The sequence below is a fragment of the Sinocyclocheilus grahami genome, unplaced genomic scaffold (assembly GCF_001515645.1).
Source record: "Sinocyclocheilus grahami isolate Dianchi unplaced genomic scaffold, SAMN03320097.WGS_v1.1 scaffold27.1, whole genome shotgun sequence".
Taxonomy (NCBI): domain Eukaryota; kingdom Metazoa; phylum Chordata; class Actinopteri; order Cypriniformes; family Cyprinidae; genus Sinocyclocheilus; species Sinocyclocheilus grahami.
In genome coordinates, this window is record NW_015505206.1 from 1,641,542 (window position 1) to 1,656,905 (window position 15,364).

Below are 15,364 nucleotides of genomic sequence, written 5' to 3' on the forward strand. Positions count from 1 at the left end.
TATATATATATATATATTAAGAGGAGCAGACATTATCAGTGGGTTTAAATTGTCTAAATTTTGGAATTTGTTTACACAAAATTTTAGGATGGTTTCAGGAGACTTTGAATATAGAGTCACTTGGTCACTATTCACTTTCATTGTATAAAAAAACAACAGCATGAACATTCTGCTAAACTTCTCTTTTTATGTCCCACGGAAGATGGAAAAATCACACAGATTTGGAAAGACATGAGGCTAAGTAGATTATATTTTTGACACTTCGTTTGGCATTATATGAATTTTGTACACTAAGGCCTAATCCTGACATTTTGAGCATATCTGTGTGTGTGTGTGTGTGCGCGCGCGTGTGTGTGCGTGTGTGTGTGTGTGTGTGTGTGTGTGTGTGTGTGTGTGTGTGTGTGTGTGGGGGGGGGGGCTGGTTGTGTGTTTACTCGCTCTAATAAATTGTCAGGGCTATGATTAATGTTGCACTTATGTGAGTTGAAAGCATCAGTACTCTCTCTCTTTCACACACACACACATACACACACTGAAATGTGACAATTTTTGACATTAGAATTAAATGACTGATATCAGGCCTCCATGGAGTGTGTGAGTGTATGTGTGTGTGTGTGTGTGTGTGTGTGTGTGTGTACACTACACTGATTGATCTTTGTGGTAGGGTAAGTGTCTATACGCTCCTAGATTTCAGATTCAGCCAACTGGAAAATGAGAAACCTCTACATCCCTGCTCCATTAGAAACATGATATCCCTGTAGACACGCACACACCCCATTAAAAATCCCATATCCCATGGTGTCCATTTCACTGAGTGAGACACAGCCAATGTGGTCCAGTCCACACCCGATCAGTCAGATTAAAAGTGCTGTATGTGTGTGTTTATGTGTATGTATTACTAAAATGATCAATGCCTTTTTCTCAATATATTTATCATTATTTATCCTTAAAAACACTCACGTGGTTATAAAACAATCTGAAGAGCAATAGGACCAGCAAAGCTAATAATAATAGTATTCTTAAAATATAATGTAGCAATCTTGCTCAGTCACTATCTGTATGCTAATATGTCCATGTTCCAGCTGGTTTACAATGTGTTTATGTGCTTTAAAGAGTTTTTGTCTGAAGTGTTGGGATGATATTCACTATAAAAGTGCAAAACTTTTTGCAGAGCAGAGTATGCATCTGTAATGCACACTTTTGTGTAAAGTATATATATTTATATTAATTATATATATTGTAACCTACAGTCTTATCGCTGAAAAGAAAAGGTTCATAGACATGTTTTTGTCAACTATCCATTCAGGATTTGCTATATTTGTAGAGAGTGTTATTTGTAGGGTTAGGCCAGGGTCCCCACAATCATGAAAAAACTGGAAATATATTGAAGGGAATTTTTAAATTGTGATTTCCAGGCCTATAAAGTTATATAATTTGATTTTAAAAAGAGAAAAGCCGGTAGTGAATATACTTATATCGAGTTATGAATTAATTTACTCGCATTGTCTTTGTGAATTTTTAAAACCTTTTTTTTCATGCAATATTAACAATGAATTCTGAATAGATAGAACATTAATTGTAATCAGAACAGTCAATGTTTGTGTGTGTGTGTGTGTGCGTGTCAGAATAATGATGGTTTAAAACTCATTTGATCCTGGTTCACTGAACTGTCTGACTGTTATTAAGTATCTCCCTTCTCTTCATTGATCATGGTGTTTGTGCACTAATTGCTTGATTTAAATACTCTCCTGTCCTTGGCCTGAACAGTGGCGTTTTTCTCTTATATGTGTTTGGTTGTTGTTGTTGCTCTTCTCAGGTACAGCTGCTCAGGGGAGCCCCCTGCTGGCCTCATTACCGGTGCGGGGTCGCCCGCTGCAGACCCCTCTGGACCTGAAACACTTCCTGCCCTTCCGGCTCAGTGGCTCCTCCCCCCTCAACCTGTTCCCCAACTTCAACACTGTGAGTTCATCAGCACTCTTGGTTCTATTTCCTACACCTCACCTTCCCAAATGTGTCATCATTTAAAGTTAACTCGGAACATTTTAAAGGCATCGCGCTGGGTCCCAAATGTCAGCTCTAAATGTCAGGAACGATTCCGCAGACTGCAGGGTATTTTTAAAAGTGCAGAATGTTTGCAAAAAGGGCCGCTAAACAGAGGTGTATTGTGTTAGATAGTAATTTTAGATTTAAGACTCGAGCAGCGGCTCAGATTAGGATCTAGATTTAGTTTCAGACTCTCTGAGCACAGTTTTGGAGGCAGTGTGTGTGTAACAGGGTTCTCTTTCTTCTGATATCCGCATTCTGGACACACTCTCACACACACACACACTCACACTCCATGGGTTATGTTCGTGAGTACAATGTTGGTCGACTAAAAATAATATATCTTAGACACCAAGGGCACGTCTTTATCGCATATATGCACTGTTAATATATAGTCAGGTGCTGGTTCTCTTTTTGATCAGATCAGTGTGTGTGTGTGTGTGTGTGTGTGTGTGTGTGTGAGTGTGTACTACAGTGATAAATGCACCTGTCTCAACAGCAAAGTAGCTGTCAGTGACCTCTCTCCTCTCTTATCCTCCACTGCTTTCCTTTGCTTTCCTTACTGCTCCTCTCCTCTTCTCTTCTCTTTACTGCTGCTTTAGTATGCTTATCTCTTCTCTGTTCTTCTTGTCTCTGCTCTTCAAGTCTCATCTGCTCAGTTTTTCTCTCTTTTTCTCTTTACAACTGATTTTTTCTTATTTTTTCTTTTCTGTCCTTGTGTCATGCCATCTCTTTACAGCTGCTTTGTCTCACTTCATCTCATCTCATGTTAACTAGGTTTTCATCCACCTATTTTTATGCGTAGTTTGGGATATCACAAAAAACCGCTGGATGGAAACGCCAAGATGCGCATAAATTCTAAAAATGTGCATTAAAATGTATGCGCTTAACTAAGTAGGATACATTTCATGTTGGTCGACTAAAAATAATATATCTTAGACACCAAGGGCACGTCTTTATCGCATATATGCACTGTTAATATATAGTCAGGTGCTGGTTCTCTTTTTGATCAGATCAGTGTGTGTGTGTGTGTGTGTGTGTGTGTGTGTGTGAGTGTGTACTACAGTGATAAATGCACCTGTCTCAACAGCAAAGTAGCTGTCAGTGACCTCTCTCCTCTCTTATCCTCCACTGCTTTCCTTTGCTTTCCTTACTGCTCCTCTCCTCTTCTCTTCTCTTTACTGCTGCTTTAGTATGCTTATCTCTTCTCTGTTCTTCTTGTCTCTGCTCTTCAAGTCTCATCTGCTCAGTTTTTCTCTCTTTTTCTCTTTACAACTGATTTTTTCTTATTTTTTCTTTTCTGTCCTTGTGTCATGCCATCTCTTTACAGCTGCTTTGTCTCACTTCATCTCATCTCATGTTAACTAGGTTTTCATCCACCTATTTTTATGCGTAGTTTGGGATATCACAAAAAACCGCTGGATGGAAACGCCAAGATGCGCATAAATTCTAAAAATGTGCATTAAAATGTATGCGCTTAACTAAGTAGGATACATTTCTTATCCGGTAAGAACTACGAAAAACGCATAAACTATGATGGAAACACTTTTACCGAATAAATTCCTTAATGCACGTCAAAAAAGACATGTTACTTTGCATTGGGACAGAATGAAATCTCATTGCACAGCATCTGAAATGCTAGTTTTGTCATTCTAATATGCTTGAGCAAAGTCTCGTCAAAGTGCTTTGTTATAATTAACTCCCACAACTGCATTCCCAAACAGCAGACTCCGAAAATAAGATAACATGACCGCGTTTCGTCGGCGCACTCTGAAGCATGTAATTTATTGTATACAAAAATGATTATATATTGTACAGTGCCAACTGCAGCATATTAAATTTTTCTTCGTGATATTTAGCATGAGTTAATCAGGAAGTGACGATTTTGTTCTCTTCAACTCACTGGAGGGAAACTGTGCTTTATTTGCAAATGTTTTATGCAGTATTCCAATTTTGCTCATAAGTTTAATTCGTATCTTTGGATGGAAGCATAGCTATTGTCTCCCTATTGATTCAATACTTTTCATTTCATGATGTGTCTTGTCTCATCTTCTGATGGTTTTGTCTTCTCTTTCTCTGTCTCCTCTCTTCTCTTCACATCTTGTGTTGTCTCATCTTGTCTCTTTTATTTATTTATTTTGCTTTTATTTTATTCTTTTGTTTATATTATATGCTTCTCATCTTGTATTGTCTTCCTATTGTCTCTACTTTTCGTCTCATGATGTGTCATCTCCTGTCTCATCTTCTAATGAGTTTGTCTTCTCTCCACGTCTCCTCGTTGTCTTCTGTTCCTAGTTTGTGTTGCTTCATCTCATCCCATCTGTTCATTTCTCTTTTTTTCTCACTTCTCTGGAATTTACTGCTTTGCTTCTTGTCTCATCATTTCTTTTTTGTCTCTTTTCATCTCTTCTTGCTTCTTTTCTTTTGATTTTACTGCTAGACACTTTATCTTGGCTCATCTTTCTCTTCTTGTCTCTTCTGTGCTTGTTTCTTCTCATTTCTTCTTGTTTCATCTCTTCTTTTGTTTTCACTGCTCCTTCTAATCTCATCTCTTCTCATCTCATCTTATTTCTCATCTTTTTATTGCATCATTTCTCTGCTCATTTCATGTATTTTCCTCTTGTCTTTTGTTATCTGTTGTCATCTTTTTACTGTTTATTTTGTCTTCTGCTCTGCTCATCATATCTTCTCTCTTCTCTCATCACTTCTCTATGGTGTCATCGTCTCTTGTCTCATTTCATCTCATCATCTCCTTCATTCCTGCATTAATATCATGCTCCACCATCTCCTGACCCTCTCCAGTACTCAGAGTCAGCAACAGGCGGCTTCATCAGACACATACGCTCACTGACACACACACACACACACACACACACACACATTGACCTGGCAGCGTCCTAGCCAGCCAGGGATGACTGCGGATGAACAACAAGGACATTCTTGAGGCTCTAAAACAAATAGACGTGCGACCAGCTGCAGAGTCATTGTGATGTGGTGTGTGTTCCCATGGCAAGGGGTGTCAAGGGAAAGTCCCTCGGCCCCGGGCGTCAGGTTCAGGGTTGTCGCTGGGATGGAAGGAATGTGTTTGAATGAGCAGATAGTGAGTCTGTTGATTCGAAGTGAGTTGTATAATTTTTTTTTTCTTCAGTTCATTTTAACTTCATTTTCTCACCCCTCCCTCAGATGGACCCGGTGCAGAAGGCTGTGATAAACCATACATTTGGTGTTCCTCAGTCCCTGAAGAAAAAACAGGTCATCTCATGCAATATCTGCCACCTGCGCTTCAACTCCACGGTTAGTGTGTAGTGTGTGTGTGTTTCACCCTCCGCATTTGTGATGACAGACAGTGAACATCACGCTGGATGGGTAAAAGCTGTTTCATCCCTTACAGCATTTATCCGCTTTCTTTCTTTGGTTTTCTCACTTTGTGTTTGATAATGTGAAATTATCACAGTCCCTTTAACATCTCTCTCTCTCTCTCTCTCTCTCTCTCTCTCTCTTCTCTCTCACTCACTCTCACACACACACACACAAGCACACACACATTTAACTAGTTAAATGGTACTTCCCATTGACTTCAATTTTATTATTATAATTACTGCAGACTTACTGTAACCCAATCCCTATTAAGCAATATAAGGCACTATATTGAATACAGTATAGCAAAGCCTTAAGTCTCTCATTGCTTACATAAAATTGGTGCTACATAAAATAAAGGACAGACATTTTCATTAAAATATTTTATTGAAATATGTTCACCCCAAAATGAAAATTCTGTAATTTTTTGTACTTCTATGTCGTTCCCAACCCATATGCTGTTTTTTTCCATTGACCACAACAGCAAATTATTTTGCATGCAACAACATTTCATGGTGATCATAGCTGTTAAGCACCATGAATAGCACTGTAAAAGTGGTTCATATGACTCATGTGCTATATTTTGAATCATATGTTTGCTTTGCGAGAAAAACTGACCAAAATGTAGGTCGCTGAAAATCTTCCCCTCTGCTGCAGCTCATTCACATTTAGTTGTAACACTCAAGACACCTTTATTGGATCTCAAGATGTGTCCCAATGAAATTTCCCAGTGAGGTTCAGGAATATAACTACCAAAAATTCAGCCTGTTTCTCAATCAAAGCTATTATATTAGTTAGGAAGACTTGAAATACAATGTGTCATAAGAACTCTTAACAGTCAAAATCACCTCAGCCCTTATCCAATTTTTGTTTGTTTCAAGGCAAATAAAAAATGTATACGGGTTTAGAGTGCAGCTTTTTATGTATGTTTATTATATGTACATAACTTGATCCAGGCAGCTTTAACAGTCTTTGTTGTTTCTGGCAAGTCCAGTGCTGCGTTGGACAGCATGTTTGAGTGGAGAGAAGATCCTCACAACTGAGATGATGTGCATGAAAAATTAAAGCATGCTTATGTCCATTGCCAGATTCATGCTGCTTGTGTTGTCATAAAGAGTTATGTCCCACTCACTTTTAGTGTCTGTCAGCCTCTGGGTGACACTTGATCAGTTTCAGGGCAGTTTGCAAGAATTTTGATGACTATATTTTCATTTTTGGGGGTACTGTCCTGTCACTCTATTGCTTCTGTTTTTTCAAATGTGTACTGTATGTACACACACACACACACACACACATATATATATATACTGTATATATAAAGAGAGAGAGAGATTGTTTCTTCAGACTTTTTTCTGCTACTTTGTCCCACATTCACACAGAATATTGTACAACTCCATTGCAAAATTATAACTTGTGACGTTCACCATTTCTAAGTGGATAATCACCAGTGCATCTCTCATTAGCAAGGCATCAAAACACTTTTAAGTGTAGCATGCGGCTCACATCAATATTTTAGCCATGAAAATTAACCTGTGCACCTAATCATTGTGTATTTGTATGTTTCTGAAAGCTGTGGAAAAACTATTGAATAGGATGTCATTTGTAGTTCTGCTGTTCAGTTTTCACTGCTGTTAAGGGCATTTTTAGCCCAGATATATTCTGAGAAAGAAACCCAACAGAGTTTGCACAGTTAGACGTCTGAAAGTCTATCAATTGCTCATTAGTTTCCCACTGCTTGTGGTTCACCATACAACACTCTATCTCTCCGTCTGTCTCTCTGTCTTTTTGTTTTTCTGTTAGCCTATCTGTCTGTTTCCTCTTTTCTCATTTTACTCTCTCTATTCTAACATTCTCTTATTAGCTGGTAGAAATATTAAATCGCTGGTTGAAACTGTGTGTGTGTGTGTGAGTGTGTGTGTGTGTGTGTGTGTGTGTGTGTGTGTATAGTGAAATATTATTACAATTTCACAATTTAAAAAAAAATACAATTCCACAAAACAGTTTTCTATTGTTTTTATGTAAAATGTCATTTATTCCTGTGATGCAAAGCTGAATTTTCAGCATCATTACTCCAGTCTTCAGTGTCACATGATTGTCAGATCATCAACACATGATGTTGATTTGCTGCTCCAGAAACATTTCTTATCACTGTTGAAAATGCTGCTTAATCCTTTTTTTTTTTCCTTTTTTTGTGGAAACTGTGGTAATTGTTTTCAAGATTCGTTGACAAGTAAAATGTTCAAAAGAACAGCTTTTATTTGAAATAGAAATCTTTTGTTAGATTTATACTGACACTTTTAATGGTAGTGTACAGTATATGTATACACCGATCAGGCATAACATAATGACCACTGACAGGTCAAGTGAAGTCTCTTCTTAATGGCACCTGTTAGTGGGTGGCATATATTAGGCAGCAAGTGAACGTTTTGTCCTCAAAGTTGATGTGTTAGAAGCAGGAGAAATGGGCAAGCATAAGGATTTGTGCGAGTTTGACCAGGGCCATGGCTAGACAACTGGGTCAGAGCAACTTCAGAACTGCAGTTCGTGTGGGGTGTTCCTGGTCTGTGAGGCAGTGTGATGCTTTGGGCAATGTTCTGCTGGGAAACCTTGGGTCCTGCCATCCATGTGGATGTTATTTTGACCACCACCTACCTAAGCATTGTTGCAGACCATGCACACCCTTTCATGGAAACAGTATTTCCTGGTGGCTGTGGCCTCTTTTTGCGGGATAATGTACTCTGCCAGAAAGCAAAAATGGTTCAGGAATGGTTTGAGGAGCACAACAACGAGTTTGAGGTGTTGACTTGGCCTCCAAATTCCTCAGATCTCAATCCAATCGAGCATCTGTGGGATGTGCTGAACAAACAAGTCTGATCCATGGAGGCCCTACCTCACAACTTACAGGACTTAAAGGATATGCTGCTAACATCTTGGTGCCATATACAACAGCACACCTTCAGGGGTCTAGTGGAGTCCCTGCCTCGACGGGTCAGGGCTGTTTTGGCAGCAAAGAGGGGACCAACACAATATTAGGAAGGTGGTCATAATGTTATGCCTGATCGGTGTATATATGTGTATGCACACATATTTGTGTGTGTGTGTGTGTGTGTGTGTGTGTGCGAGCAGAAGTGTGTATGAACATCCTTCCTCCTCATCTGTTCTGAGCAGACAGTGCTGTCAACTCCGTCCCTGGATGAGGGTCATCTGCTAAGTACTTAAGAGGATTTGAGTGGGTTGATTACTCCCTCTGGGCCCACAGACTAATTTCTGCGCTGATATTAGCCAGAGATTTGCTTGATGAAATGGATGTTAGCTTTGATTTGCAAGTTGAAAAACTTTAACCAACTGCCATTCCATTTGCAATTTAAAATTTTATTCCTATGCTTTTTAAACAGTGTTAGTGTCATTTTCAGTTAGTGTCATGTTAGTGTCGTTTTTAAAATTACTCCGGTATGCAATAAGGGATTCACAGCTCAGCATGTCAACAGCTCATGTTCGCACAGAAATCTGGATTATGGCCCTAGATGATTGCTGGAGTCTAGAAACATTTATGTTTTTGGCTTGAAGAGGTGTTGTACTGTTAGTCAACATATGTGTGTGTCTTTGAATACATCACAGTGCCAATCACTATCTCTCACACTCACACACTACATTTATCAACAGTGTAATTATAAAGTGTGTTTCAATTGACACCTGCAATTGTAATTTGGGCCCTCTGCTGGGCATTTACACTTATCACCCTAATGCAGACTGTCCATACTCACTCTGTGTGTGTGTGTGTGTGTGTGTGTGTGTGTGTGTGTGTGTGTGTGTGTGTGTGTGTGTGTAGACACTCAAACATATATGTGACCCTGGACCACAAAACCAGTCTTAAGTCGCTTGGGTAAATTTTTAGCAATAGCCAAAAAAAACATTGTATGGGTCAAAATTATTGATTTTTCTTTTATGCCAAAAATCATTAGGATATTAACTAAAGATCATGTTCCATGAAGATATTTTGTAAATTTCCGACCGTAAATATATCAAAATTTAATTTTTGATTAATAATATGCATTGTTAAGAACTTCATTTGGACAACTTTAAAGGTGATTTTCTCAGTATTTTGATTTTTTTTTGCACCCTCAGATTCCAAATTTTCAAATGGTTGTATCTCGGTCAAATATTGTCCTATCCTAACAAACCACACATAACTAGAAAGTTTATTTATTCAGCTTTCAGATAATGTATAAATCTCTTTTTTCAGAAAATGTACCCTTATGACTGGTTTTGTGGTCCAGGGTCACATATGCATGTTTCTGTGCATATGCATATCTGTTGTCATGTAAACTATGAGTCAAGAATTTTGACCCACATACTAGTTAGTATATATTTTCCAGTTTTAAGAATAATTATAAAGAGACCAAAACTATGAAATAACACAAACTGCAAAACTAACAATGTAATGACTAAATAATAGTTACAGTTTTGTATTCCTTTCACTCTTTCTGTCTTTCTCTAGAATCAAGCTGAAGCTCATTATAAAGGCCATAAACATGCTCGTAAGCTGAAGGCATTAGAGGCTCAGAAGAACAAACAGCAGAGACGACAACTCGACAACGCACATCACAACCGAGACAGAGAGAAGGACCGAGAGAGGGACAGGGAGAGAGACAGTAACAGAGTGAAAACGAGCGCTCCGGATCCACTTCCTGCACTGCTGGATGACACCGCCATGGAGGAAAGTAAGTCAACTCACAGATGATTAGCCGCGAGAGTGGGCGTTTTTCTTATGAAACATGCCCTGATGCGATTAAAATGTGTTACAGACAACATAAAGTGCATCTGCAACCTATTTAACTTCTGTAATCTGACATCTCTCAGAGTATGTCGAGAATATTCAGCTTCAAATATTGTATTATGACTGTGAGCACACAGGTAATATATATATATAGCCAGAAATACAAGTGTTAGTTTGTGACTACCTCAAGAATGTCTGGAGAAAACAAAGACAACTTTTTGGTTTGGTCATATATTTTTTTACTTTTGTCATTTTATTTTAATATGCTTTTTAGAAGAATCTTGCATTTAGCTTGCCTGTAGTTCCTTCACTGCTGTGAATATCCTCCAGTCTTGCACTTCATGATCTGTCCTGTATATTAAGGGGATTTCATTTCTGACTGAAGGACTTGGCTTTCCTCTTGTTACGGGGGGGTACTGTGACACAGAGAGCAGAACAACAAGCCGACAGAGAGCTTTGAGACAGCCCTCTCCAATAATCTCTACCTTTTCATCCCTTTTAAACTCTTTTTTTCTTCTCCTCTGCCCAAACTCTATAGAATATGATTTGAAAGACAACCCGAATATGGGCCCAAGGGATACGATAAAGGGAAAAAATGGAGAGGGAGGGAGTCAGAAAATTCTGCTATTAGACCTTGAGTATGAAAAAAAAAAAACGAAAGAGAGAGAGAGAGAACAAATGAAAGTGGAAGGATAGGGCAAAAAGATAGAAAGCAAGAACACCAAGCTCATCAAATCACATTTTAATATTCGGCCCCATTCATGGTGACACAACGGTGAGAGGGAGCATACAATCAGAAGCGAAGTAAATGAGAGATTAGATAAGAGAGAACAGAGAGAGCGAGAGAGAGTTTAAAAGAGCTAGAGATGGAGAATGAGAAGATTAGCTCTTGCAATTTTGTCTTTTGTGTTTGGATTAGCTCTCATGCACATACCAACACATTCTTCACACCAGCTATTTGCAAAAATACCTACATTTACTTGCTGGTGGCTTCACACACACACACAGACACACACAAGTTGAGCTGATTGCCTGATGAAATTAGCACTGTTCTGTCATTAAGCTCGCAGCTGCAGGAGCCAATCACAACTCTACAAGCATGTCAGCTGTTATTAAAAGCCATAAGATGCCTGAAATGGAAAGGGAGGCTGGGAGGGGGTTCTGGAAATTTCTAAAGGAAGGGGTCCATTTTATAACAGCTACTGAAACACTTTGAATGCTCTTGCTGTCAGATGTCACAGATCGTTTTCATCATGAGTTTGCTGATGTAGTATGAATAAGTGCAGTAATTTACAGTTGCTGAATTTTTTTTTACAAAGATTAAATTATTTAATTAAGTTAAATATAGCCATCATGCCATTCTTCCACATCCGTCCCCGCATGTTTCACATTGCATGTCTTTGGAAAGAGTGAGCTGTCCAAAACGGAAAGATTTCAAAAGAGTGACTCAGATCATATTAGTCTTTGAAGATCAGTTTTACAAGACCAATGCGAGACACACACACACACACACACACACTCCACAGGGAGATGGGCACCGAGTGTTACCCAAGGCAATTCTCTCCATTTCATTAACTTTCGCACATTTTTCAGGTGGGTGTGAATGCAAACCTCCCACACACACACACACACACACACACACACACACACACACACACACACACACGTGGTCGCACACAACCTTCCTTTTCTATTCCCTGCTCTGTTTTCTTTAAACTCTTCCTCTGTACCCCCTAAGGAATCCCCTTTTAGGGGAATTGGTATAATCTAAATGTCAATGAGGCACAGAAGGATCAGTCTATCTGATTCCCCAGATGGGGGAATTCAGCAGATCTGTGCACATATCAAAAACGGCCCTATGGGTCGCTCCTCACAAACATCTATGCTAAATAAACACTTTCACGTGTTTAAATCCTGTGCTACTCAGCAAAACTAAGGCATTAGGACGCCTGCAGGGATTGTACAATTACTTCAGCACTCTCTGATAGGTCCTAAATTTACAAACACCTATTACATGTCATGTAGGAGGGAGTCCTGCCAGGGGAGGTGTTGATTTTATGACAAGTCTCTTACTTAGACGAGTCTGGAGTGACTATAGTGACTCCAGACATTGATTTGTTATTGTCATTTTGTTCTGTTATTTTTGACTGTTTTTTCTTAAGGTACCCCGGATTTACCATTAAACATCAAGTTTAAAATGATTTATTATATGAAAACTAAATAAAAATACCCTTAAAATCAAACTTAGACTCATATATATCACACACAACTTACACAAAACTCAGCAGACTTTTTTTAATAGTTTTAATGTTTGGTTCTTAAATGTCTTTTGAATTTCAGTAGTTTATGCTATCGACAGCCAATAATTCACAACACTAAACGTTCTGTGGTCAGCACAAACCATGTTTATCCTTATTTCAGCCTGTGTTCAATGTAGTCTAGGTCATATTTTCTTTTGACTTGTTCATGTTTTTGAGGATGAAAGCGTGTCATAGCCTGTCCATGTTGTCCTCTGTGTAATTAGCTATTTACATTTATGCATTTGGCAGATGCTTTTATCCAAATCACTTTACATTGTATTCAGTCTCTACATTTTTTCAGTTAATGCATTCCCTGGATAAATATGATGAATTTTCACAATTTTATGTTTTTAAGACAGTTTGTAAAATAGGACTGTTTCTGTTTCTCATCCAGTATGCATGGGTTGAAAATTTTTATTTATATTTAACAGTTTTAGGTTTGTTTAGATGGTCAAAAACATGGAATTAACAGTTCTGTGTGCTCAGTGAAACTTTGAGAGCACCTGGTTTGATTTCTCACTGCCCTGGCTGCAATGGCGCTTATCTTCTTTTTTAACAGAACAGATCAAATACAAGGACACAGCTCTTGAGTTTCAATGGCAGACTTAAATAAATGGTCTGAAGTTCAGCACATGAGCACTGGTCTGTTAAAGCACAGCCTTAATAATGTTGCATGACCGAAAACAGTCAGTCTGAAAGTGTCTGTATTTGTGTTTGTGTTCCTGTGCTCTGTGCATTTCTGCCAATTTGGATACTAGCCCACTGCTAAATTACAGCTAGCAGACATTCAGATGTTTGAGCGGAATATTTTTATGCTTTATAGTGGTGCTCTGCTGCTGGCTTTCTGCTTTCACTTATAAATGAAAATAAGTAAAATAACACACATACACACAACATAGTTTACAGATGTCTCCCAGATGGTCTGTTGTTATTCTTTGCTTGTGTCTACCTTTTTGTTACATATTTCAACTCCTGGTGGTCTAAAATATCTGGAAAGAGCTCCGTATTCCCGTTTATCTCAATGATAGTTACTCTGTTGCGCAGGACCCCCCTGTAGTACCTGATTTGAAATCTGCTATTCTGAAACTTGTCAGGACATTTTTCATTTTGAAAACATGAACAGATTCACAGGCTTTTTAAAGGAATTAATTGATGTATTGAAGTGACAAAAGTCCCATTTGTGAAGGATTGATTCTTTTGAATTAAATCTTTTTAATGAATCATAAACAAGTTCACAAAATCAGTATACATGATTCATTTACAAATCAGAGCAATTGGTTCTTTTTAGAAGACTTGAAATATGCATTGTATATAATGCATATTTGTTCCACTTTTATAATGATTTTATTAAATTTTTTGGTGCTTTTTTGTCATTTTGTAGTTTGACGGCCACAGAATGCACTTGTGCATTTTAAATCATACAGGCTTAAAATAAGAGTAACTATCCCTTTAATATAAACTCGAACACTTAAACTCAAATATTCCGAAACACTCCTGTAGTTCTGTGTAATTGATGACTGACTTGTTCACTTTCTCTCTCTCTTCAGCTGCTGCCTGTGACTCAGATCCTGTCGTGAGGGTGGATGATGCTCACTCTAGTTCGGTGGTCCTGACACCTATATCGGAGGTGTCATCTGCGGACCTGTCTGTCTCCTCCCCTCACTTCCAGAACCCGGACGGTCTGCTGGAACCCACCGGTGCCAGCAGCGAGCCAGCCGCTCAGCAGGACAACCCTACGGGGGACACACCGGCAGAGAAAGACCCCAAAAAGACCAAACAACATCTGCATTGCCCCATCTGCAAAGTCACAGTCAACTCCACCACTCAGATGGATGCTCACAATAGTGGTGCGTATCTTTCTTTCTTTATTCATTTATTTATGTACACTACCATTCAAAGGCTTGCGTTCATTAAGAGTTTTTTAAAGAAATTAATCAGAAGTGTCAGTAAATACATGAATAATGTTACAAAAGACAGTTAATTACTTCTATTTCAAGTAATTACTGTCTTTTTAAAATTTCTATTCATTAAAGAATCCTGAAAGAAATATATTACCCTTTAATATTCTGAAATATTACTGTTGTAATATTATTTTTGATCAAATAAATGCATAAGAGACTTCCTTCAAAAACTTTAAATTCTTACTGATCATTAACATTTTTTGGTTTATTAACTCATGAATCAACCACATAAATGAATAAACAAATGTGAATAATCTGAGAATAATCTAACAAATCCTTTTCATCATAGAGCATTAAAATTTCATCAGCTCCATAAAAAACAATAATTTTAATATAATCTAAAATTAGTTTTTTAATAATATTGTACCTATAGACCTAATTATTGACTGTTATTACATGCTTATTTAACACCTTTGTTTTTCACATGAGTTCTTTTACACATTTTCGTTTTCAAGATAATTCCATAAATTCACTGAATTTAGTTTGTGCGTAAATAAGTAACCTTCATCATGTGAATTCCTTACTTTTTCGCACGTCACAGGCACCAAGCATAAACTAATGATGGAAGGACAGAGTGTTTTGCCACGACGACGAGGGAAGGCAATGTTGTCCCGCCCCTCATGTAAAAGCAAGCGATTGGCCAGTAAGGGGAGTGTGGGCGTGGCCAGCAAGAGCTTCTACTGTGAAGTTTGCGAGATCCATGTTAACTCTGAGGCTCAACTTAGCCAGGTAACATAAAACAAATTAGCTCACATGCATGTGACACATTGGAATATTGGAGACATTTTTTTTTAAAGGAACATTAACCCTCAGAGACCATCCTGGTCCTAATATGCCATTTTAGGCTAAAGTTAAAATCCAACCTTGCTCACATTTCCTGTGTTCTCTACTACTTAACCTAGCTTAACTAGCTGTGTTTTTATATC

The 15,364-nt window shown here is 38.2% G+C and overlaps 1 protein-coding gene across 3 annotated transcripts in view; it reads left to right on the plus strand.

The window, feature by feature from the left end:
- The window catches only part of LOC107567657 (zinc finger protein 385D-like), a 92,953-nt gene that overhangs the window by 70,043 nt on the left and 7,546 nt on the right, over positions 1–15,364 (plus strand). For all 3 annotated transcript variants that reach the window (XM_016253369.1, XM_016253376.1, XM_016253383.1), the window contains 5 exons: positions 1,817–1,959; positions 5,227–5,337; positions 9,899–10,121; positions 14,025–14,324; positions 14,980–15,167. In XM_016253369.1, the coding sequence (XP_016108855.1) occupies positions 1,817–1,959; positions 5,227–5,337; positions 9,899–10,121; positions 14,025–14,324; positions 14,980–15,167 (965 nt within the window). The remainder of the gene's footprint in view (positions 1–1,816; positions 1,960–5,226; positions 5,338–9,898; positions 10,122–14,024; positions 14,325–14,979; positions 15,168–15,364) is intronic.